Source organism: Vulpes vulpes, chromosome 2, assembly GCF_048418805.1.
Source record: "Vulpes vulpes isolate BD-2025 chromosome 2, VulVul3, whole genome shotgun sequence".
Classification (NCBI taxonomy): Eukaryota; Metazoa; Chordata; class Mammalia; order Carnivora; family Canidae; genus Vulpes; species Vulpes vulpes.
The window spans coordinates 114,122,264-114,148,806 of record NC_132781.1 but is presented as its reverse complement, the minus strand read 5'-3'; the positions used below and the strand labels follow the sequence as shown (position 1 = coordinate 114,148,806).

At 39.4% G+C, this 26,543-nt stretch overlaps 1 protein-coding gene across 4 annotated transcripts in view; it reads right to left on the bottom strand.

Moving 5' to 3' along the window:
* The window catches only part of PRKCQ (protein kinase C theta), a 173,126-nt gene that overhangs the window by 89,854 nt on the left and 56,729 nt on the right, over positions 1–26,543 (bottom strand). For all 4 annotated transcript variants that reach the window (XM_026016774.2, XM_072749605.1, XM_072749604.1 and 1 more), the window contains 7 exons: positions 19,146–19,308; positions 18,026–18,057; positions 17,844–17,929; positions 13,145–13,274; positions 9,568–9,677; positions 8,318–8,435; positions 259–419 (listed from right to left, as the gene is read on the bottom strand). In XM_026016774.2, coding sequence (XP_025872559.1) covers positions 259–419; positions 8,318–8,435; positions 9,568–9,677; positions 13,145–13,274; positions 17,844–17,929; positions 18,026–18,057; positions 19,146–19,308 — 800 coding nt within the window. The remainder of the gene's footprint in view (positions 1–258; positions 420–8,317; positions 8,436–9,567; positions 9,678–13,144; positions 13,275–17,843; positions 17,930–18,025; positions 18,058–19,145; positions 19,309–26,543) is intronic.

The following is a 26,543-nucleotide window of genomic DNA, read 5'->3' as shown; positions in this document are numbered from 1 at the left end:
TACCAAACTTATAAGTATGTGGGATATGCATCTTTGAAACAAAATGGCTTGGGAACAATGATTCCCAGGAAGCAGAAGCCACTATTTCCTAGAGTTCTTGGGTTTCCTTTTTATTAGGACTCCTCTCTATGCTGTTAAAAAATGCACAGGAGAAATGTTCTCCACATACCCACAACCAGTCCTTATCCCATGAGTTTGAGAGCTTTGCTTTTCAATTTCTATAAGATGGTCTACAGAATTCCATAGTGTATGTCATACCTTGCCAAAACTTCCTTTCCCCAACATTTTGTGCAAGATAAAATCCTCGATTTTTAATTTCATATGTACAGATGGTCTTTCTACATTCGGTTCAGGTTCCGGACGATGGCATATTTTCTCCACCCCATCCAAAGGAGACTCCCAAGAGATTCCCTGAGGCTCTGAAAATAGTAAGCCAGTGGTTAAAAATAAACAAGGAACAATGGAGGATCATTCTATTATTTTGAGAACACTTTCTCTTCCACTTCCCACTCTGAGGCTCCATGCACAAAAATGGAGAGAAGGGTCCCCTTCGGTGGAAAGGCAGTACCTTCCGCCTGTGAGCCTGGTACTTGGAACATGGACTGTATCTCTTATCTACTCAACAGACTGGGAGAAATTTTATGTTAAGAAACATATTCTAATTAGTAAAATACCACTATGCAAAACAAAGGAGAACTTTAATGTCAAATCATGGACAAATAAAGATTTTAAGCAAATTTGAGGAAAAATGGTTCTCAGCTACTTGCATGGCTCACAGGCATTGTAGCATCATGTGATGTTGCATGTGAGGGAAGAGGAAATGGAAACCAGAATGCTGGAGATCAGAATTGCATCATCCCTTACTCTATTCAAGTCAGCCAATTTATTCCACACCAAATGCCAGAGGAAGTGCAGAAAACTTTTTTGAAAATATCCTCCTTTCCACTTACAACATTTCTTTCCCTAAGATTTTATTTATTTATTCATGAAAGACATAGAGAGAGAGGCAGAGACATAGGCAGAGGGAGAAGCAGACCCTCCGTGGGGAGCCCAATGTGGAACTCGATTCCAGGATCCCGGGATCACACCCTGAGCCGAAGGCAGATGCTCAACCACTGAGACACCCAGGTGCCCTTTCTTTTCTTTTTTATTGAAAAATATTTGACACAACACATTATGTTAATTTAAAGGGTACAACATGTTGACTTGATACATTTATATATTGTGACATAATTTGCCATTTTACAATAGCACCTCTATCACATCACATAATTTCACTTCTTCCTCGTGGTTGGAATAATGACATTTCTTTTATTTTAAATCTCTGGATATACCTTTCTTCTCCCTAAGTCCAAGGAAAGTCAGTAGAGGCATCCCCCTAGTTTTGAAAGTTCGCATTTGCCACTTTTCTTTCATTAAAGATCTACATTATTACCTGTTCTCGCTAACCGTAAAAAAACTGGAGAGGACTTTGTCTTTTACAGAAAAAAAGGGAAGTGCAAATAATATTCAGCACTGGTTTTGCAGTGGGCCAGAAGAGGCAGTACACCTGAGTGAGAGCAGTGCCACCCAGCCCCTTCTGTGGAAACAACACTCAGCACCTGAGCAACCAGCTGAAAAAGTTTTGAACTGTGTGAATATCTGTGCTTGATGTTGAGTATTCTGTGCCTCTGTTAGCAACATGTGTTCTAGGCTATCAGAAAAGCCTAAGGTGATTTTTGGGGCCTAGGAATACTAAAAAATTGTTCTATGTAAATTAACAGTAATTGCTTCTTTGCTTTATGCCATTCTGGCTTACAAAAGATTTTTCAGGGAGTCAAGGGGAAGATGGTGGAGGAGGATCCGAAGCTTACCTCATCCCATGGGCACAAGGTAATAGCTACATCTATGCAACTAACACTGAAAATGGTCTAAAGGCTGGCTGAACACACCTTCCACAGTTGATTACAGACAAAAGGCCACAGTGAGAGAGACAGAAGGAGTGGAGATGCAGTTAGGAGTCAAACCCCTGTGAGACTAGTCACAAATGGGAGGGACACCACAAGCATAGAGAAGCCACAGGTGCCACAGGTGCCACAGGCCTGGGTGGGGGACTTGCAGTGGGAAGACAAATATCAATAACATTTGGCTCTGAAAACCAGCGGGGCTTAAAACTAGGAGCTTTAAAAATCAGCCAGTCTTAACTTTGGGAACTTTTAAATAATGAGAGGCCTTAACTTTGGGCAGAGCAGGAGGGCGATAGGAAACTGGGTCCCTACTATATAGAACTTAAAGAGCCACCATAATAACTTGGTCCAAGACAGCACAGAAGCAGCAGTTTAAAAAATGGCTGGGGTTATACATGAAGAGGTCTATTAATTAATCTTTGAATGTGAGCTGGAGGGTCAGGGATCCTCAGGAGATTTCTCTGGGAACCAAACTGCTAGCAGGCACCATTTTCTTCCTCTTCCCAATCCTAGATAACCAGATGGTTGTGAGCACCATCAACCTTGCTAACACCTGCCCCAGTGATCACCTGTGGACCTGCCCATTCAACCTGCCCACTTTAGCAGCATCCCTCTAAAGCAGGTCTTGCCTCACCCTCCACCCCCAGGAAGTCCCAGTAGAGACCAGTACCACTCCAAAGTGACTCCTCCCCTGGGGAGTAGGAGAGATAACTTCACACACCAGTGCACCCCCAGTTCCAAAAGCTGAGTCTCCTAGCTGGCTGTGCAGGGAATAATCCCTGCCACTCAGGGTACCTGCAGCTATGGCAGAAAGGCTAACTCCAGATAGGCTGACTGATGACCTCACCCACCAACAACCCCATAGTGGCTTCTGACAGGCCTCTCAACAGCTTGGGGAAGAAACCCTGCCCTGTGCACCCACAGCAGGCAAAGTGGGTCAGTACAGCCAGCTGGGCTGAAGGCAATTATGGCTCAGCCTCCGTAGTAGGGTAAATGCAGCACAACCAGGGATACCTCTAGAGCTCCCAATTCTGATGACCAGGGGGACTGCACTACATGATACCACAGGACTTCTCATCAAGGCCATTACTTTCAAGACCAGAAGATGTAGCTGAATTACCTAATACACAGATAAACAAAATGAGGAGACAGAGGGGTATGTCTCAAAAGAATAAGATGAAATCACAGTGAAAGACCTAAATGAAATGGAGATGAGCAATTTTCTTGATAAAGACTTCAAATTAGTAGTCATAAAAATACATCCTGGATTGAGAAAACATTGGATGATCTCAGTGAGAACTTCATCAAAGAGATAGAAAAAATATATATAAAAAAAGAACCAGTCAGAGGTGAATAACACAATAACAATTGAAATAAAATTACACTAGAGGGAATCCACAGCAGGTTAGAGAATGCAGAAAAACAGATCAGCAATCTAAAAAGGAGAGTAATGGAAAGCAACCAAGCTGAATAGCAAAAAGAAAAAAAAAGTAAGAGTTTAGTTAGGGAAGTCAGCAACACCATCAAGTATAATAACATCTGCATTATAGGGATTCAAGAAAGAGAAGAGAAAGAAAGGGGAACAGAAAATTTATTTGAAGAAATAATAGCTGAAAACTCCCCTAATCTGTGGGAGAAAAACAGGCTTTCAAGTCCAGGAGGCACAGAGAGCCCCAAAGAAGATGAACCTACGGGGGTCCACAACAAGACACATAATGATTAAAATGGCAAAAAGTAATGATAAAGAGAGATCTTAAAAGCAGCAAGAAGAAAGAAAAGAGTTACAAACAAGAGAGACCCCATAGGGCTATCAGTTAATTTTTCAGCAGATATTTTGCAGGCCAGAGAGAGTGACATGATATATTCAAAGTGCTGAAAGAAGAAAATCTGCAACCAAGAATACTCTATCCAGCAAGGCTATCATTCAGAATAGGAGGAGAGGTAAAGAGTTTCCCAGACAAACAAAAGTTAAAAGAGTTCATTGCCACTAAACCAGCTTTAATAAGAAATGTTTTTTTTTTAATTTTTTATTTATTTATGATAGTCACACACAGAGAGAGAGAGATGCAGAGACACAGGCAGAGGGAGAAGCAGGCTCCATGCACCGGGAGCCCGACATGGGATTCGATCCTGGGTCTCCAGGATCGCGCCCTGGGCCAAAGGCAGGCGCTAAACCACTGCGCCACCCAGGGATCCCTATAAGAAATGTTAAAGGGAATTCTTTAAGTGAAAAGAAAAGGCCATAATTAGAAGAAAGCTATGAAAAGAAAAACTTTTACTGGTAAGCATAAACATTTATTAAAGACAGTATAGTGGTTAGAACACAAAAGTAGTAAAATCAATTATATCTACAAAAATTAGTCAATGTAATCACAAAATGAGAGCATGTAAAATATGACATCATATACATAAAGGGTGGGGGAGGAGTAAAAATTCAGTGCTTTTAGAATGTGTTAGAACTTAAGTGACCATCAACCTAATCTAGACTGCTCCACACATACGATGCTATATATGAACTCAATGGTAAACACAAATCAAAAGCCTATGATACACAAAAAATAAAGAGAAAGGAATCCAAGCCTAACATTATAGAAAGGTATCAAATCACAATGAAAGAGAGTAATGAAGGAAAGAAAAAATAGAGAAATACTAAAAAACAGCCAGAAAACAATCAACAAAATGGCTAGAAGTATATACCTGTCAATAATTACTTTAAAGGTAAATATACTAAACACTCTAATCAAAAGTCTCAGGGTGACTAAATGGATAAAAAACCAAGACCCATCTATATGCTGCATACAAGAGACTCACTTCAAACCTAAAGATACATACAGACTGAAAATAAAAAAGATGGGAAAACATATGCCATGCAAACAGAAGTGAAAAAAAAAAAGGCTGGGGTAGCAATACTTACATCAGACAAAATAGGCTTTAAGACAAAAACTGTATCAAGAGACAAAGAAGGGCACTAAATAATGATAAAGGAGTCAACCCAACAAGAGGACATAAAATTATAAATATTTATGCACCCAGCATTGGAGTACCAGATTATATAAAGCAAATATTAACAGATGTAAAGGTAGAAATGGACAGTAATACAGTAACAGTAGGGGACTTTAATATCTCACTTATATCAGTGGATAAATATCCATGCAGATTATCAGTAAGGAAATGGTCGCTTTGAACAACATATTAGAGCAGATGGACCTAACATATATAAAACATTCCACCCCAAAACAGCAGAATACACATTCTTTTCAAGGACACATGGAACATTCTCCTGAATACATCACATGTTAGGCCACAAAAAAGTGTCAGTAAATTTAAGGATGCTGAAGTCATATCATGCCTCCATTCCAACCACAATGGTATGAAACTGGGAGTCAATTACAAGAAAAAGATCTGGAAAAAAACAAACACATACAGCTGAAGATACATGCTCCTAAGTAACACAAATGGGTAAACAACTCAAAGAGGAAATCAGAAAATACATGGAGACAAATAACAAAAAAATGTTCTAAAATCTTTGGGTCTCAGCAAAAGCAGTTCTAAGAGGGAACTTTATAGCAATACAGGGGTACCTCAAGAAATAAGAAAATCAAATAAACAACCTAACCTTACACCTAAAGGAGTTAGAAAAAGGAAAACAAAGCCCAAAAATAATAGAGGAAGGACTAATAAAGATCAGAAGAGAAATAAGTGAAATAGGGATTAAAAGCAATGAAAAAAGATGAATCTAAGAGATGGTTCTTTGAAAAGGCAAAAAAATTAATAAACCTTTAGTCACAATCATCAAGAAAAAAAAGACTAAAAAACAAATAAAAGTCAAAAATACAAAATTAATATACAGAAATCTGTTGCATTTCTATACACTTAATAAAGGGAAAAAATCATTAAGAAAACAATCCCATTTACAATTGCATCAAAAAAAAAATACTTAGGAATAAACTTAACCAAGGAGGTGAAACCTGTACTGTGAAAACTATAAAACATTGAAGAAATTGAAGATGACAGGATCAAATGGAAAGATGTCTGTGCTCGTGAATTGGAAGACTTAACATTGTTAAAATGTCCATACCACCCAAAGCAATCTATAGTTTTCAGGGTCCCTATCAATCCCTATCAATCAATCCCTAACCCTATCAATATACCAACAGGATTTTTCACAAAACTAGGACAAATAATATTAAAATTAGCATGGAATCACAAAAGACCTTAAATAGCCAACATAATCTTGTGGAAGAACAAAGCTGGAGATATGACAATCCCAGATGTCAAGATATATTACAAAGCTATAATTATCAAAACAGTTAGGTACTCCCACAAAAACAGACACATAGATCAATTACACAGAATAGAGGGTCCAGAAATAAACCCATACCTATATGGTCAATTAATTTATGATAAAGGAGGTGAGAATATACAATGGGGGGAAAAGTCTTTCTTTTTTTAAATAGTCCTTTCAACAATGGTCTTGGGAAAACTGAACAGCTATATGCAAAAACCCAAAACTGCACTTCTTTCTTATACTAAATACAAAAACAAACTCACAATGGATTAAGATTTAACTGTGAGACCTGACACCATAAAACTCCTAAAAGAAGACACAGGCAGTAATCGCTTTGACATCAGTCTTAGCAACATGGACAGGTCTCCTGAGGCAAGGGAAACAAAAATAAAAATAAATTATTGGGAATACAACAAAATAAAAAGCTTCTGCACAGCAAAGGAAACCATAAACAAAACAAAAAGGCAACCTGGAGGATGGGAAAAGATATTTGCAAATGATATATCTGATTAGGGGTTAATATCCAAAATATACAAAGAACTTATAGAACTCAGCACCAAAAACAACAACAAAAAACAAAAACAGCAGCAACAACAACAACAAAAAACAAAAACAAAAAACCAAAACAAAACCTGATTAAGAAATGGGCAGAAGACCTGAACAGATATTTTTCCAAAGAAGACATACTGATGGCCAACAAACACGTGAAAAGTTGCTGAACATCATCAATCACTAGGGAAATGCAAGTCAAAACTACAATGGGATATCATCTTACACCAGTCAGAATGGCTGGTATAAAAAAGACAAGAAATAACAAGTACTGGCAATGATATGGAAAAAAGGAAGCCTCACGCCTTGGTAGTGGGAATGCAAACAGATGGAGCCACTGTGGAAAACGGTACGGAGGTTCCTCAAAAAATTAAAAATAGAAAAAAAAAAAAAAAAAAAAAAAAAATTAAAAATAGAAATACCCTATGATCCGGTAATTCCACTACTAGGTATTTACCTAAAGAAAATGAAAACACTAATTAAAAAAGATATATGCATTACTATATTTTTTGCAGCATTATTTACAATAGCCAAAGTAGAGAAGGAATCCAAGTGCCCATTGATAGATGAATGCATGAAGTAGATGTGGTATATGTAAAATGGAATATTACTCAGCCATAAAAAGGAACAGATATTATGGTAAATGAAATAAATCAGACAGAGAAAGACAAACACCATATGATTTCACTTATATGTGGAATCTAAAAAACCAAACCAAACCAAACATTCTTAAATATAGAAAACAAACTGGTGATTGCCAAAGGGTGGGGAAGCAGGTGACATAAAGGGGATTAAGAAGTATAAACTTCCAGTTACAAAATAAATAAGTCACAGAGATGAAGAGTACGGCATAGAGACTACAGTCAATAATATCGTAGTAACATTGTATGGTGACAGATGACCATTGGGTAATATGCAGAATTGTTGAATTGATATATTGTACACCTGAAACTAAGCAATGCTGTATACTAATTAAATTTCAATTTAAAAAAAAGGTTTCGCAGAAATACTATACTTTAGGATAGTGGGGAAAAATCTGTATTTCATGCTGTATTGTGAAACTATTCTGTTCCTGGATTCACGTAGGCATATCCTCTAGTGAACTGCTTTCAGAAAGTAGGGGTAAACTTCCATAATGTCACAAACGTTGAGGTCCCACCTTTCTACTCTTCAATTTCCCAAAAGAGTCTCCAAGGTATGTAATAAGATGGTCACCTGTGGCATTTCCACCATTAAGATTTCTGGTAGATTTATTTTGCAAAACCTTTTAACAGTGACAGGAAGTAACATTCTAAAATTCTAAGGAAACTTCTGCAGTCCTTTACTACAGACCTATTCCATTTTCTCCCTGCCCCCACTTTCCACCCTCTTATAAATGTTTCCTAATGGGGCACATTTGGATTTCACTTCCAAGATGTAGGAGCCTCTTACCTATCAGACCAGGTAAATGGAGAATTTAAATGCAGAAGACTCAGGTTAAGGTTGACCAAGATTAATTACTGACAATGTTTCCATTGAGGATCGGGATAGCTACCTTTTTTCCCAGGTGCTGGTACACATGGAAGCCTTGCTTCACCTTTTATGGAGCATGGGAGACCAATTTCAACCGGACCTTCTCTGAAGATGTGTTCAGTATCTCTTAAGCAGCGAGCCTAGATAACAAACAAAGAGTCAGACCACCCACTACTATCAGGACAGCTTGGCCTGCTGCCCTTGGGGATGAAATCCATTGAAGATTCCTAAATGCATTAGTTAACTAACATTCTTCTTTCCTTCAGCACTCTTTAGGGTCCCATACCCTGTAAGAGTCTATTATATTTTGTGCACAGCTGAACACGTTTGCTTCCTTCATACTTTTCTGGGGGGGGGGGGCAACTGGTTTCTTCCATGCTATCTACATCATTTGGTCACAAATAAGAATGGAAAGTCAATGTATGGAAAAAGAACTTACATAAACAACATCAAGTCTTAAAGAGGGTTTGTTCTTGGATACGGAAATTCCACACACTAGTGCTAATGCATGTGAGTAAATGACAAGGCAAAAGTCATCCTGGACTCCATGTTCTGTGTGCATCTTAGGGATGAATCTAGCAAGTATGTAGGTATAAAGCTTGTAATGAATCCTCATTTTAATGAATTTGTTTCTGCCCCTGCTCATTCCACAAAGAATTTTTTTAAAAGATTTTATTTATTTATTCATGAGAGACACAGAGAGAAGGCAGAGACATAGGGAGAGGGATAAGCAGGCTCCTCACAGGGAGCCTGATGTGGGACTCGATCCCAGAAATCTGAGATCACACCCTGAGCTGAAGGCAGATGCTCAACCGCTGAGCCACCCAGGAGTCCTGTCATTCCACAAAGAATTTAAGATCTTATAAAGATCTATGCAGGACAAAATCATTAAGTAAGTAAATATCTCAAAGTGGGGATATGTGCATGAGGATGAAAGTCAGAGGCAAGACAAGTGCTCAGGACCAGACTCCATGTTGTCCCATAGCTCCAAGGGCAAAAGGACTAGAGTAGTCTTTGCTGAGTTGAAATTGCAGGAACTGGGATCCCTGGGTGGCGCAGCGGTTTGGCACCTGCCTTTGGCCCGGGGCGCGATCCTGGAGACCCGGGATCGAGTCCCACATCGGGCTCCCGGTGCATGGAGCCTGCTTCTCCCTCCGCCTGTGTCTCTGCCTCTCTCTCTCTCTCTCTCTGTGACTATCATAAATAAATAAAAATTAAAAAATTAAAAAAAAAAAAGAAATTGCAGGAACTTAACCTAAAATGCTTTCTTACCTGTTGAGTGCTCTCAATCATTGCCAGTGCTTCAGCCATTAGCTTCTGATTTATGCCACAAAGGTTGGCCACCTTTGTCTGGCATCTGTGATGTACGTTCATGCCACATGCTGAAAAGGAGAAAGAGACACTGAACAAGATGAATAGAACTCACCGAGTGAACTTTGCACAGGACTGTTTAAGGTACACAGATATTGAGGAGCAATTGGCAAATCCCTAGAGCCCTCTTCCCAGCAGAAGGAGAGACTGCATACAATAAATTAAGGCATTGCTTTTATGATGCCACTACACATCCAACCCCCTTCCCAAGACCACACCAGATGCTCTTCCATGTGAGGCTGCAGAATGACTCCCACTAGAGGCAGAACCAGCAGCACTGAAGGCTGCTGTCCATGTAATGCATTACACTGTGCCATTGCTGAGGAAAAAACTTGACACTGGGTCTCTCTGGTGGAGATGTGCAATGCTGGGATGGAAGGTGTTCAATTCCCACTCTAGATTGGAGCCCATGCATCCCTTTTCCTACATGGGCTGCAAGAAGCTTCTCTCCCCTCTAGATTGAAGTCTAGGGTGCAGCCTCAGCCTGTAGAACTGAAATAGAAATAAATGGTTGGGGTGGTCTGTGCATAGGAGCAGGAGTGGGAGTACAGAAAGTGGCCTAGAGACCTCATTCTCACCCTATGGCTGAGTTGCGCTAGTTGAATCAAATGATTTATATAGGTCTATAATTCTGGGGGGAATATTATGATTCATTAGTCCTGAAAAATAGCACAGTAAAAGTCCACCCTCCACTCACTATGATCCCAGGAGGCTTCTTGGATTGGGATGTATCAATACACACAATACAGATTGTGTGTCTGTATAAAGACAACTACTACTTCATGTCCTTAGCTTGGAATATTGAAATTCTGATTATGAAACATCACTGTTACTAAAAAAAAAAAAATCTAACTTAAGATTTCCAAACCTGGCTGATAGAGTTAAATTCTCAAGTTCTATTTCATTCTATCAAGGTCCATTAAAAGGGATTGTTATAAAGCTATAAAATAAGCACTTTTACCCCCACATGCAAAGAACTTAGCTCAGTGATTTGCATCAAATACTCAACAAATCAACTATTTCATCTTCATTATTTATTCCAGTAAGATATGTGTTTAATATTTAAGTGAAATTTTAGCAGGCTTCAGGCTTTAGTTTTAACTAGCTTACTCTTCCTCAGATAGTTCATAGTAAAACAAAATAAAACAGCATTTTCTATGTAAGTATAGACCAGTACTTGTGCTAGCATATATGCACTGATACAACCAAAATCCATTCTAAGTGAAATCTTCTACATATATCTAAAGCCTTTACTATAGTAAAGGTGCTATTGATGAGGGCTTTCTTCTTTCTGAATTTAGCATGACTCATACTGGACTTGTTGATACAGATTGGACAGCCCTCACTGAATTTCTTTACTCATTAGTGCAAGGCAAAGGGAGGCAGTGAGCAAGGACTGAGCATGAGGGATTGGAGAGTTTCACTTTGTTTTCCCAACATGGTAGCTGGACCTAAGCTTGTCTCGGATGCTCTCACAGGAAGATAGGCCCCATTCATTCCCACTATGATAATGTCATATATCACTGTTACTAACCTATTAGGTGATAACTTGATCTCTGTGAGTGCGAACAGTCCCTTTGGATGATGATTTTCATGGGAATTAAAGTGGAGACAGAAAGGAACAGACTGAAGATGAAGGGAGGCTGTACTTAGGAAGGTGGTTTAGAAGAGAACAAGACAGAAAGAGCGGGGCCAAGGCAGAGGAGGCAGGGCCTGAAAAGTGGATTGGAAGGGGAGGTAAAGTCAAGGGCATGGAGGGTGGGTAAGGACACAGAGATGTCTGCAGGTGTCAGCCACAAGAGGAGAGGGTGCTGGGGAGGAGAGGGAGGGGAGGAGAGGGGAAAGGAGAGGAGAGGTGAGAGGAGAGGGTCTGCCTGGCGTGGAGGCAGGAAGAGAGAGAAGGAAAGAGAAGGGACCAGGGGGAAAGAATGTTAGGGGAGATGGAACAGAACAGGCATGTGGGCCATGAAACAATGGCAAGGAACCCTTGTGGAGATTCTAAGCTCAGAGGCATTGTCAGGCTGTTGGCAGCACTGGGCAGGTGGGATGTTCCAGCTACAGGGAAAAGAAACCTCCCCCCAGGTGAGGGAGACCATTAGAAGACCCGGAGGGCCATCAGAGGGAATCTGATTATTCACGTCCCCTTGTTCAGTTCTGAAATTACATCTCGCCTATGAACTCCTAAAAATACTCCATACAGTCAGTACCAGCTCCCTGTGAGCTCTTGGACAGGTGTAGAGAGCAGGGCGCCCAGTGATACTCCTGGAGGGATTATTAAGGTGAACTTTCACTGCATGTGGGTTCTGCTTTCAGTATGGCTTGAAAACCCAACCTTCCCTGTCTCCACTAAGATGTCCCTACAGACTCTGTCAGACATGGGAGCACAACGGGGATGAGGAAGAGAAAGCCATGGGGGGTGATCCTCACCTTTAGCACTTAAAGGATAAAAATTGCAAAAGATTTAGTCAGTGGCATTAAAACAAAATGGGGCAGCCAAGAAGAAATAAAGTGCCTTCCATATTTAATAATTTGAAATAGAAAGGCCTCTGACGCAGCAGAATGCCCTCCTTTTAGAATGTCTATCTGGCCTTTTGAATGTCTATCTCACCCCCACTTACAAAGCAGAAGTGCCTTGCTGAAATTTTCCCTCCCTACTGCCTAATCCTGGTGTAACAGCATCTCAGTTTCTAAAGGTTATCATCTTAGCAATTTGAACTTTTAGGGCAAGAAAGTTCTCTTTGCTCTTTCTCAGGACCGGTCTGAAAAACCTCAAAAGTCAAAACTCAAAGCTCAAAACTCATCAATTTTGAACCTCTCCTTGTGGAACTGAAAAAAGGGAGAATGTGTGACCATATGCATGTCGCTGGTTTGCAACCTCTGGTGTCTTAGCAGAGACTCTAGCATAACTAACAGAGCTACCGGCTCAGGCCCTGATGTAATGCCAGCCTTTAAGGAGAGACCAGAGGAGAGAACATGATGGTCAGTGTGGGGGACTGGGCCCCTTACTGGGCATGCTTTGGGCACAGACTCTCCAATCTAAGTCACAGAATGCCTATGTGCAAGACCACCCATCGGCCAAACAGAATCTGTTCCAGGCTTGGTCCTTGATGGGCTACAGAAGGCATCTTAAGGTGTGAGGGAGAGTGGTGGGGGCACAGCTTGAGCTGCCAGGGTCAGAAGGGGCAACAGGGCAGGTCCCAGTGAAGGGGGCCAGGTACAATGGAAGAGTGACAGGCCAGGAGACTTGACATGGAGTCTGAACGGGTTTGCACTTCTCTGGGATCCAAGGATGATGGTGTTGGGGATGGAAGGAAACGGGCAGCAATTAGTTCATTTTCATGATCTCGGGGTCATCTGGGCTAGTTAGAGAAGTCAACCCTCTATGCTTCCTCCTCCCCTCATGCTCTCCATTAGAGCTGCAAAGCCATCCTGTAGGGGTTCCGTACCGGGGCCCATGTCCATTTCCCGCTGGACTCACCATCACACTTGAGTCCTTGCCTGGCCAGGCCCCACAGCAGGGTCCCACAGTGCTCACAGAAGGTCGGGCTTTTGTAATTGTAGACTTTAAATCTATGCGGCATGTCAATTTTGAACCTCTCCTTGTGGAACTGAAAGAAGGGAGAATGTGTAACCATATGCATGTCCCTGATTTGCAACCTCTGGTGTCTTAGCAGAGACTCTAGCATAACAGAGCACTAAAAACACTGGGACAATGTGTGCTTTAAGCCATAAGCCTTACTCATCAAGCCTTAGAGCCATGGCAAAGAAGGCAGGCAGCCATTAGCTCTTCCAGGCAAGGGGCATGTGTGCGATATACACATATCAAGTAACCCGGGATAGGCTGAAGTCTGAGGCATTCTCACAGATAGGCTAACATCTTCAGGAGGATGGGAGTGGGGTTATTTATCTCAATGGGATCTGAGCAAACATTGGACTGTCCTTCCTATTTTACTATAAATATTTTATTTTCTTTTTCAACCCAGAACTAGGACTCTAAGCTTTGGAAGAGGTTATATAATACCTCCTCTAGAGGAAACACTGCTATGGATCTATTAGTATAAAAGCCTGAGTATGAACCATTTCACAGCTATTACACATGGACCAGAGGGGGTGAAGGGCAGGTAACAGGTCCTGCCAGGTGCTGCGGACAAGTGCGTCACATGTATTTTTTTTACACCTGTGATACTGGAATACCCCCTTTGAAGTAGCCTGTATTAGAATCTTCATTTGATAGATGAGGAGGTTAAGCTTGGAGAGGGCAAGACACTTGTCTGGATCACACAGCTAAAAAGTGAGCTAGGACATCTATAAGCCTAAAGTCAGAATCAGCCTATTCTCTTTCCACTGTTACCCTTTCTTCTCTCAAAGTCAATGTGATGAGTTAGGGGATGGGGAGTGGGGTGATAAGAGAAGGATGCTGGTGGTTGATATATTACAGGATTTTTTTTTTTTTTTTTTAGTTTTCCAGAGTTGAAATTTTCTCCTTTAGCCAAACATACCACATAAACAACAACAATAACAAAATCATGAGGTTTGATTCCTGGTGAGAATACCAATATTCATGTGTAATATAGAAAGTTTTACTTAAGATTTATGATCTTTCCAAGAAGTTTTTAATTAAACAATTCTTTGTGCACAGCAAAGAAGCCTTTTTCACTAACAGTGATATATCTAATGTTCCCGCTGAGGATGTGGGCTAGCATTGGGTCATTAGAACAGCTGTTTAGAATTGTTTAAAAGTTGCTCAGAACTTATTTTAGCCATTTTCAACCAAGAAAAAATAATTTTCAGGTCCCACGTTACATAAACGTTTCCATGCAAATATTAACAATTAATGTCAATATTCTGGCTGGAAGATTTGTAACTCAGATCTTGACTCCTAGCTCAAAATAGTTCAAGATGTGTCTGGAAAAGACTGTAGATTTGTGCTTTCCGATATAATATTCACTTAGCCACATGGACCAAGTGAGCACTTGTGAGGTGGTAAAACAATATGCTATCAATGTAAAATACACACTGGATTCTGAAGATTTTTTTATGAGGAAAAGAATATAAACTGTCTCCTTATTTTTTATATAAGGATACCCGAAAATTTTAAATTAAACTTGTGGCTTTCATTCTATTTCCAGGGGACATTAGCTATTGAGGTTAACAGTCATTCTTATAATTTGTGATTTTCCCAGGAAACTGAAGGCATTATGTAGAGAGAGCAGGAAGGCAGGTTGGGAGGTGGCAATTTGACTTAAACAAACAAAACGCTTGCCAGAGAAAGACACATGTTGTATGATCTCACTTATACGTGGAACCCAAAATCAAAATAAACCCGACCCCCTGCCCCAAAAAAAGAACACCAAAAAACCACACCAAACTCCAAGAAAGGGATCAGACTTGTGGTTTGCAGAGGTGGGGGGTTGCAAGAAAGGAGGAAGTAGAGGAAGGTGGTCTAAAGGTACAAATTTCTGGTTATAAGATTAATAATTCCTAGGGAAGACTGTCCAGCATGGTGACCACAGCTAACACTGCTGTGTGATATACAGAGAAGGTGTTAAGAGGGTGGATCTTAAGAGTTCTCACACGGAGAAATCTTGTTTTGTCTTATTGTATCTAAGATCTACATAAGGCAGCTGAACCTATCGTGATCATTTCATAGTATATGTAACTCAAACCATCACGCCGTGTGCATTAAACTCACACAGTGATGTATGCCAAGTATTGCTTAATAAAACTGGGAGAGAAGAGTCAATCATACTGCTCTGGGAGATTGAGATCTGAAATTTCGACCCCGCCAAGTTACGTATACCATAGGTGATTGACTGCAAACAAACTACTTTAGCCTCTTTGAGCCTTAGCAGAGTCACTTGTTATAGGAAATTGTCCCCTTCTGGCTCTAAATTTTAGAAGAAAGTCTACTCTGCAAAAACTCCACCAATTTGTCTTTTCTGAGCCTGTCCTTTGGCTAGAGAAAATCACACACCTGGGCAGGCTGGCCCCTCAAATTCAAGTGGACTTTCCACTGTCCTCAGCAATCCTATTGCTCTTCTCATCCTGAGATAATTATCTCACAGATCCTTTCTCCCCAAAGCCACTTGCTGCCTTCTCTTCTTTCTCTCAGCCTTCAGACTACACTGAAGATATAAGCTGTCTAAGGGAAGGTCTCTCATCTGCCTGCCCCCAAATCTACAACTCACTGCCATCTGCAACCATCTTCTCTTCCCTTTTTGTTACAATTGATGAACCGCCCACCTGTCCATCAGAGACCTATCTCCACCTGTGCATTAGACTTCTTCCCCCTTACTGCTTTGTTGTCCCTTCCTCTCCAGCTTCATCCACCTCTCCTCTCTTCTCTAGCTATGTGAGTACTTCCATCCCTTGGGTTTCATGTCCTTTCAGCTACTGTTCTACCTCAAAGAACTTCAGGTTAATGTTCTTGATAATATTAGCACATAAATTGTTGCCATGTCACCAACTTTCAGTAATCCTCTGTGTCGGTCAATGAAGCAAACACCTTTACAATTCTATGAAATTTTTTGGATCTGGAGGGCTCAGGAGATCTCCACGTGGATTCCATTTTCCTCAGCATCTTAGCTGCGCTGAATGCAACTGACCCTTTTGCTTTTTGGTTTCTGTAACTTTATGTAATTTTAATATATGAAGAGCCCTCTCTGAACTCTTATTCTCAGTCTTTATTACCAGCTCCTTCTCTTCTCCCTACCATGTAATTTTAGATTTTGGAGTATGGGGGGTGGGGGGGTGGAATTTATATATTTGGTCTGTTGGCTCCCGTGAATTCCAAGTGCATTTAAAATTGTCCACTTGAAACCTCCACTTGGATATCCACAGGCATCTCAGGCTTAGGTTGGACTTATTAAAAACTGAAATATTAATTTCTCCCCCATTCTTACATTGTTATGCTTCTGCCACTACCCCACTGCTCAAGACAGAAACTTTTATTTTTCACACCCAAGTTATTGACAAATCTAGTCATTTCTAACAAGGAAATAACCTGAAAATCTGCTCACTTTACTCCACCTCCATTGTTACCATACTGGTACAAGCCATCAACCTTCCCCCTTGGGGGGACTTCTGTAGTCGCCTCTGGTTTTTATGTTCATACCTCAACCCACAGTTTCCCCAACAGCGGTCACCAGGAGGGCTTCCCACTATAGGTCAAATAAAATCCAACCACTTCTCCAGGGTCTTAAAAAATCTAGGTCCTGCCAAGTTCCTCAACTTCCTATTCTATTCACTCTCTTGCTCTTGCTGTTCCAGCTCCATGGTCTCATTTCAGTTCCTAGAACATGCTGACTCTTTCCCCCTTTGGGCCTTTTCTGTCCGAAGGCTGCTTCCTCCTGCTGTTCATATAGCTGGTTCCTTTCACCCTTAGCTCTCAGCTTAAATGCTTCCCTGGGAGATTCCCTGGCCCTCAGTTTAAGTAGGTCACTCATTTTTTTTTCTCCATCATCACACCTTATTGGTTATTTAATATAAATGGAAGCAATACATTGTTTTTTGTTAGTTATGTGTTTCCCTAATTTTACAGTAAGTTCCCTAAAGCCAGGACCAGGTCTGTTTTGTGCTCTGCTGTGCACTGTACATAGTATAGTACCTTCCATGTATAGATACACACTAAATATCTGTTGAATGAAGAAAGTGTAGGAAAAGGAAGTGTGCTTGACTTTGCAGCTCTGCTTGCTTATCCTGTGGGGTAACATCTAACCTGTCCCTATGCTATATATCTTAAAATTCATTATGAAAGAGACATTTGTTTCTCAACATAAGAATTAGACTTGTTATAGCTCATACCAACCTTGTAAATGCTTACATCTATATTTTGTCATCATTTGCCTCTATTCCTTAACTGTCACTTATAGCTATAGATACCACGAGGGTTGTTCTCATATAATTGACCAAAACTGTGTTTTCTGGCCACTTTCTATCATGCTTTTCTGGAAAAGGTAGTTGTCAACAATTTTATTATGCTTTTTATATTTATTCCCTAGTTTTGGATCTCAGTAACAATCATATTGAAGAGGAAAGGGTTTTAAGGAGATTGATGTTCATTGACACGTTTAAGGATTCACTCTCAGGCAATACTAAAAAGAATTAGTGGGCTGCCAAATTTAATGTTAGGATAAAATTAACATATGCCAGACAAAAAGAAGAACATGAACACATACCATGGTTTCTCGGCTATTGATAGCTGATCCTGTGCACTTAGCTATAACTTTATCGATACACTTCTTGTGAATTGCCGCATTACACTCTGAAAAGAAATTATTGCAGCTTAAGATTTTCCAAAGTTAAGGAAAAATGAAATAAAAACAATGACAATAATACGACAGAAATCTTTCTTACTTACGTCGACACTGGTAGCCTTGTTTGTTCAGACCCCTGCAATAAAGCACATGTTTGATTTACTTGGATGTCTGAGTCAACAGCAGCACCATCAACATGAAAACAAGATCTCAGAGTTTCCTACCACAGTATTCTCGGATCAGTAGTTGGTCACTGGCCAAGAGTGTTAACACATGTTGTTGTTTTTTTTTTAAGTGCTTTGTTAAAAGTCTGATAATTAAAGAAACGAGGAACTGTTTTTCTTCTCTTTTGTGTCTTTCCAAACAAACATGTAGAGATGAAAATGCCTGACTGAAAACGCATCAAAGGCTCCTAGTAGCAAATTTCATTGTCTAAGCTCAGTATAGATGAGCAAAGACATCTGTACAATGTGTTTCCTTTTTCCAAGTATCTGAGAACACTTGCAACTACTAATTCTTAAGCTTAAGGTCCATTCCTGAGTAGCACTTACTATTAGAAAGGAAGGCAATTTTAATCATTCAGTGAAAACAGTTGGTGGAAGTCCACCAAAAGTCTATTTGACCTTTGAGTACCCTAGTTAGGCTGCAGTTGTGTGTTGATGGATTCTGAAGTAGCCCAAGAAAAAGAACACCCTACCAAGAAGCCAGAAGGCTGAAACCAGAGACAGGAGTCATTTCAAGTCTCTGTAGCCCTATCGCCTTTGCTATGTGCTTACTGAGGCTTGAACTGATCTCCATCTGAGGGCTGCTAAGATGCCCAAGAGCCCTGTAAACATCTAAACCCATTAGCTCCAATGCAAAAGTGTTGTCTTTTGCACACATTAGCACAGTTGGGCTATCAAGGTGGTAGACATTTCAACTATAAAACTGTGCCAACAGTAAAGATGTTTCCCTCTTCTGTCCTTCCCTCTTACCCCCAGTGGCTCCCATTTAATCAGAAGCTAAAGTTCTTGAAAACTTTTTCTACTAGAGCTGGCTTCCTTGCTCTATAGGAGTCATAGTATGAAAATATTGTATAGAATCACACTCTTTCAGCCTTATCCTTCCATGTAGTGCTTATGCCAGCACACTCCCCTGAGGCGGAGCATGCCAGGCCTGACAGGTTGAGAGGATCTGACAAAATGCATAAGCTGAAGCTTGGAGTGAAATGCCAAGTTACCGTACCAGACAAACTCATGGCAGACAGAGCAAAATGTGGGTTGTGGGAAAAAGGTGGCGGTGAACTCATGGCACTTGACATGATGGACTTTGGCCTGTTTGATGGCTCCTCGGCGGTGATGCAAAGCAAAGAAGCCTTCAGTCTCAAATTCACTCATGTCCTTTGTGTCTGCAGGAACAGGACAAGGTACAAAGTAGGTGGAGAGGGTTGGGGAGATGGAGAAAAGATGAAGATGGACAAGGAATTAGGCAAGCATTGAAACCAGTAAAATCCCAAGTACTTATTAAGGTCGGTATAGTTCTAAGCTTCTTTAGTTCTCTAATACAGAATTATCACAGGGTGTATTACTATATGGTTGAAACAATGGGGTTGGAGTACTGGCACAATCCCTCACTCCTCTTTGACTATGCTGAGCTATTCTCTTTCAGTTTTTAAAACCAGAGGTCAGAACTTTCAAAGTATTTATCAACCTCTCCTATTCACTGTCAGTGATGAATCAGCCAGAAAAAGCAGGAAGTGGTAAATACTTTTCTGCCTGTAATTCTAGAGAACAATGTGGTTACTGACAACAACTTAGAAACAGCATTTTAAAAAAATTTCCCAAGATGCTTTATATCTGGTTGTTTATGGGCAGCGTCCAGTAGACTGAGGGGAGCTAGCTGGACTTGTGTGTGAGGGCCAAAGAACTTTGGAAAGTTGTTTATTCTCTGGTTCCCAATGTCCACAGTAGTCAGGTGCACCAGATATAGGCTTATAGACTACACTGGTCAGTGTGGAAAAATCCAGAAATCAATAGATCACTGCAATTGTTTTTTTAATGTCTAGGTATCCTGGATATTATTTAGTCATCTACATAAAATCATCACATTCACATTTTTTCAGTTCACCCTGGATTCAGGATACTGGTGAAGGTATTATGACAGTGACTGTCTGTAGTGCCCCATGCCACATAACATCTTCCCATAAGGCTGATAGAATTCTGGAAATACTAGTGATTCCCTGACTGTAGCCCAGACTCAAAGAAAACACACAAAAGCAAGGCAGTCATGGTTCAACAGCATAATAACAACTCCAGCATGCAGGACAGAATAAAATGGTAAATAAGAAAGCAATATGAAAAATAATGATCATTACTAAAATAAGGATAATGCATTTAGTGCTTTTAACTTCTAGTATTATAATTTTTAGTAGCTTGAAAGATTTTCAGATTATTTATTCTATTATACTTTTACAAGTATAAAAAAATAGAGCTCTAGTGAGAATAAGAGGCTCATCTTTCACAAATATAAAGAGTTAACAATATTTAAACTAAATACTTCCACTCTGAATAAACAGTGGCTAAGGTCTGCTAACACACTTGAAACAAATGTCTCTGCCAAGGCATGTTATTTTCCATACTCCTAATAGTGGCCAGGCTAGAAACTCATTGGGTAGATAAAAGGTGGGGGGCATGTGGATGGAGACCTCTCCCCCAGGAACCCATCATCCTAGTCCCAGGCCACATTTTATGGCTAACATCTTTTCTACAATGGTCCACAGGTCTGTTTTATGGCAATCCAAACTCCCAGATAAAGAACACTCTGAATAACTCTCTAAAAAGTTCTGTACTTAATACTTTAAGGTTAGGTAATGTAAGTCTTTTTATTTGGAACTGGGTTAGAGATAAATTAGCTTTGGTGAATGAGGGGTTAAATTCAGGGTCGCTGAGGCAACTGCTGCTTTCTGCAAGTTCTGGTATAGCAGATCTATTTCCAACTTGTGACTGGTGGTAGTAGGTGGTTTGTCAGTAAGATTTGACTCATTTCTATTTTAGTTCAGATGAAGTGAAATAAAGTATAAAATTACTTTTAAATTCAGGCAATGGAAGTGAATTATTCTGGGAACCCTAACTGTATTACTGTAAAAAAATTATATATATATATATATATATATATATATATATATATATATATATATGGAGAGAGAGAGAGAGAGAGAGAGAGAGAGAAAGAGTCTGAGCACTAAACTTTAATACTGTAAATTTTTTTAAATGTCAAAAAGTGCTAGAAATAAATTTATTCTCTTGGGTCTTCCTCTGATTTTTTTTATCCTCTAACCATTTCGATCATTACAAGAGAAGAACTATATAAAAGCTCAGAATTTCTTGAATTCTTCTGGTATTTACTATGCTTTATGCTTTTTTTCTGAAGTTAATTTGTTTTTGTGTTTATTTGCTTGAATAAGTTTTTGGTTTCTGTATGTTTGGTTATTTCTTTTATAGTAATGGTTCCTAAAGTATCTATTTAGCCTAACCTATCACTTATTTGTAATCAGTCAACCACAGATGTTTCCTGGACAGCTATGAGCAACTGCTATGCCGAATGTTCTAAAGAAATATGAGATGTTATCCCTAATTTTTGAGTGGCTAACAGTCAAGTCAGGGAGACATGTCACTCACACAAAGAACAGTAAATGATGGTTTGGAATAGACGTAGAGACATGTACACCCATATCTTTTAGGATAGTAAAAGGAATTACAAAAGAAACCATGAAGAAGCAAGCTAAAAAATTAAGAGGAAAACTTAAATAGTATCACATTGAGTAAGCCAGGAAGGAATGAGTTTTTCAGCATTGATATAGGGATATCAGGGAACTGGATGGAACCTAAGAAATAGAAATTTGTTTTGAGGAATCAGTCTTGAAGAAAGCAATGTAGTGGGATTGGTCAAAATATAAGCCAGCCTCTTAGGGTAAAAAAAAAAAAAAAATCCAGATTGGACAAGATGGTTTAATTCAGTATGTCTTGGAAATGAGTTGGAAACTGAAAAGAGAAGGAAACATTGAAGACACTACAGGGCTTATGGTATATAGCTGCTAGGAATTTAAGGCAGGAGTCCAAGAAAAGGAGGGACTGTCTCTGAGGCAAAAGAGCAGGAAGCAAGTGTAGGGAGCATCGGCTATCTCTAAAGTGCAGAGACAGACAGAAGACGGAGTCTTTCCCAGTTAAACTGGGGGCAAGGCCAATCTCCAAAAGTGAAAGAAGGAGATAAACTAATATGGGAATTTTTGGAATAGCCATTGTATGGGAATCAAAAGAAAACAAAAGGAATTTCTAAATGCCAGGGTGAGTCTGACTGAATAGTTCAAACAAACACTTATTAAATACCTCCTATGTACCTAGCACACAACCTGGTGCTGGCGTTAAAGAGACAAATAAGATGTGATTCAGCCATGCAAGAAATTTAGAGTCCACAAAGAAGGACAATTAATGTAGTAAATGTCAGAACAGAAATATTCATAGGATGCTATGTGACCAGAGGTAAGGAAACTATACCAGATAAGGCAGGTATATATAGGTGGAGGAGAGAAAAAGAGGAAAGTTGAGCAGGAAAGCTACTAAAATATGATTTCTGGGCTGGGTTCTGAAGAATAAATAACTTCTACTAATGTGTGGGAGAAGGAATGGTGGGGAAAAGCAAAAGATGTTCTCTTGAGATGGAAGAGAATGTAAAAGGGCACATTCAGATAAGGTACCTGAGGATGTGTCTACTGTCAGAGTGTGGAATATGAAGCAAAAAGCATCAGTGATCACACACAAAAGATGTGTAAGTATCAGGTCAGTTTGAATATTTTCCTGTAGATAATTTGTAAACACTGAAAAGCTGTAGGCAGGGGCAGAGCCAAAAGGAGGAACAGAGACATGGCATATTCAGAACAGTTTATATAGTTTAGTTTATTCTGGCAGCCATGGAGGGGAATGACTGGGATTTGGCAAGAGGTAATGATGATGCAAAGCAGGGGAAAAATAAAAAAAAAAAATACTAAGGAAACAACATGGGTAGAAACTGTTGGATTAATGTGGAAGGTCAAGAAAAGAGAGGCTATAAAAGTTAATTCCAGGCTTCTGGGTGGATAGAGTAATAATTAACTGAGATAATAACTACAAAAGGAATAGGATACTGATGAAAATGGTGAGCACAACTTTGAACATATTGAATTTAAAGTAACTGTGGGAAATCTACTTAGATCCACTAAGGCATTAAGTATATGAGTCTGGAACATGAGAGTATTATCTACCAGCAACAGTCTGTAATGGACTCAGCTGGATGGCATTTTCTAGCAAAACCTTGAATAAGAGGAAGACACGCAAGGTTTGGAGATCAGGACATCTTTGGCAGAAGAGGGTGCTCATGAGAGCTGGAAAGGGTTAGGGACTTAGGCCAACATAGGGAGTCAAGGCCAATGTGGGCTAACAAAAGGTGTGAAGAGAGAAACCAGATTACAGCAGATTCCTGTATTGAGTGAGTGAAAGAGAGGACAGAATTGATAGGGGAGGAGGCTGAGCTCTGAGAGAAAGGTTTGACCCTGAGTCCTTGACAGTGGAGAATTCCAGGTGACAAACTCTGGTGTCACTGCTGGTTCTTGAGAGGATAAAGAAAGATGTAGGAAGGTGTCAACATATGAGGTGGGAGTGTTAGATGGTGATGGTGAACACTAAAGCTACCAAGAGTGATGGTAGGAAAGCAGGGGGAGAAGACAAAGTAATTCTATCACAGGAATCATGGAACGAAGATTTTGAAGGAGAGAGAATGGACTGATGTGTGTGTGGAGAGCAATGAGCAATTTGCTTCCCTATAGAGTAGAAAAATATTGATGCTTCCATAAAAGAAGAGTGTGGAGGACATGATATAATCTTAAATGTTATCTACGATGAAATCCCATATCCTCTCCCAATTGCTTTCTCTTTCCATATCTCTAATCTCTACCACTCCTATTATCATTTTCCTAGTCCAACTATTATAAGAAATACCATCAACATTTTCCCCTTCATTCAACTTTTATTTTTAAAGAATTACAAAGCAGTTCAACTATGTACTTTTTAAAAAAAGATTTTACTTATTTACTCATGAGAGACACAGAGAGGGAGAGAGAGAGGCAGAGACACAGGCAGAGGGAGATAGGCTCTATGCAGGGAGCCCGATGTGGGACTCGATCCCGGGACTCCAGGGACAGGCCCTGAGCCGAAGGCAGGCACTCAGCGGAGCCACCCAGGGATCCCCCAACTATGTACTTATAATGGACATACCCTTTCATCTACACTGCCATGAGCTCTTATTCTCTTTCTTTTATTTCATACTTCAGTCTTATAACCATAAGATTGGACCAGGTTTTCATCACCTCTCCATTGAAAAAATGAAATTTTATAGTCTCTCTTTATATCCAGTCTATTTCCTTTCCCATATCTGTCCCACATTTCATTAAAAGCAATTTCTCCCAAACATTGCTTCCAGAATATTCTGGCCTGCTCAAGAATGGGGCTGTGACTCCTTGTTGGTGACTTTCCTAGGTCTTCACACTCTTGCTTGGTTTCCAAGTCTTCCAACATCTGTCTTAGATTCTTCATTCTGGTTTTAGCAGGGGCCCTCTGTTCTGCCTAGACTGGTCTTCTCATGGTTCTGCATCCATTTATATTTTTGCTCAAATCTTCATGTTTCCTCCTAGAAAGCTATCCCTCTTGTCTGCAAATTCAACTCTGCCTATCCTTCAATGTCCACTCTTGATTTTTCTGGAATGAAGGTAACCCAAACTGATCTCTTGGTTAATCAATATTTATGTGGTTTAGGACTAAATTCTTCTCCAGTTGTTTAATTTGTATCACCTCTCCAATCTAGACTTAAGTTCCTTGGGTATGAGAACTTGTGTCTTGGTTTTCTGAATCCTTCTGAAAACAATTTCTTATATATAATAGTATCCTTAAAATGGAATGATGTCCTATACTTCTTGTCATCAATAAAGAATTTTCTAGTTGGGTTATTCCACAATATTGTTTGTTATAAACTAGAGCTTTTAGGTATATAAAAATTTAGAAATGGAGTCTCAATTTGGGTCTAGATAGAAAAGATTTTAAACATGACAACATTTTATCCTTAAAAAAAAAAACTTCCTGGACTTCCATAATTATTGTCTATGAAAGATCATTGTTTTCACCCCACTTGAATGTTCTCTCTCTCATTCTAAGAGAAAATTTAAGTTTCATAGTAATAGGATAAATATTCATGGAATTATTTATCAAATAATCAAATAATTAAATAATTAAAGCAGTCTTTAAGCCATTTACCCAAAATACCTGGCATTCTCATGGAAGATTTACTTCAATTTACATTAGATCATGTTTTGAACTAATGAAAAGAACATACTTCCTCTTCTTGTGGGAATCAAACACTATTGGCATTATCATTTATCCCGGCACTTGCACTTGTTATGCAAGCCTGGTTATTCAGCTCCTACAACCACTCTATCATTTGGCCAACTCAGAAATACTATAATGCTATGTTCTTTGGCCAACTCAGAAATACTATAATGCTATGTTTTATGTATCTAGAGCCTCCACGAGGTAAAAGAAGAAAGCTCAGATTGTATTGCTACCTCTTTAAGGATCTTTTCTTCTAAAAAAATTTTTTTAAAAAGCTTTATTATGGGAATTTTTAAATCCATACAAAAGTTGAGCAAATACTGGATTCAATTTCCCATTGCTGATCATCCAGCTTCAAAAACGACCTATCCATGGTTACTATTTTCCAATATACACAATCTGCTACCCACACCTTCATACCAATGGGTTATTTTAAATCATATCTCTGGTATTATGTTATCTATAAACATTTTAGTATGTGTCTTAAAGATGAGGACCCATTTTAAGAAGTAGAGCCATAATACCATCATCACATCTAAAAAAATAATACTGCCTCAATATCACCAAATATATGGTAAGGGTTCAAGTTTCCCTGATAATCTCATGACATGGGTTTTTTTTTGTTTTTTGTTTTCAATGTATTTGTTTGAATCTAGATTGAGGGACATCGTATATGTTAAGCCAAAACCCAGAAAGCACCATAAATCTCTAAACTAAAACTTGTTTCTTTGTAGTAAAACTGATTTAGGAAAAACTAAAATCAGTTTGTGATTAGGAAGTACACATATTCACCCTGAGGTTTAGGATTTCATGAATAGTAGCATTTGATTTGTTTGCACAGCACTTTGATGACAGAGTACAAATGCAACGGAAGGAACTGACGGGCGACTGTCACAGGCACCAACCACACTGCTCATATATGTAACCTCTGTGATGCATGTCTGTGTATGTCACTGAAATGACACTCATTAGCGAAGTATGTTTTCCTTCCTGTTCCTAAAAGGATTTGAGATGATTAACTTGCAGCACTATTATTTTGCTACTAGCATTATGAAAAATACTGGTTTCTTATTTATTTTATATTTCACTGGTAGTGTGATCATTTGTTTTATTACTCATTTATACACAGTGTGTGTATATATATAGTGACATGTAAACAGAGCCTCTTGTATTTATGTTAAATTCCCAAACTAAAATAAAGACAATATAAAAGCACTGGGCACATGAGTTC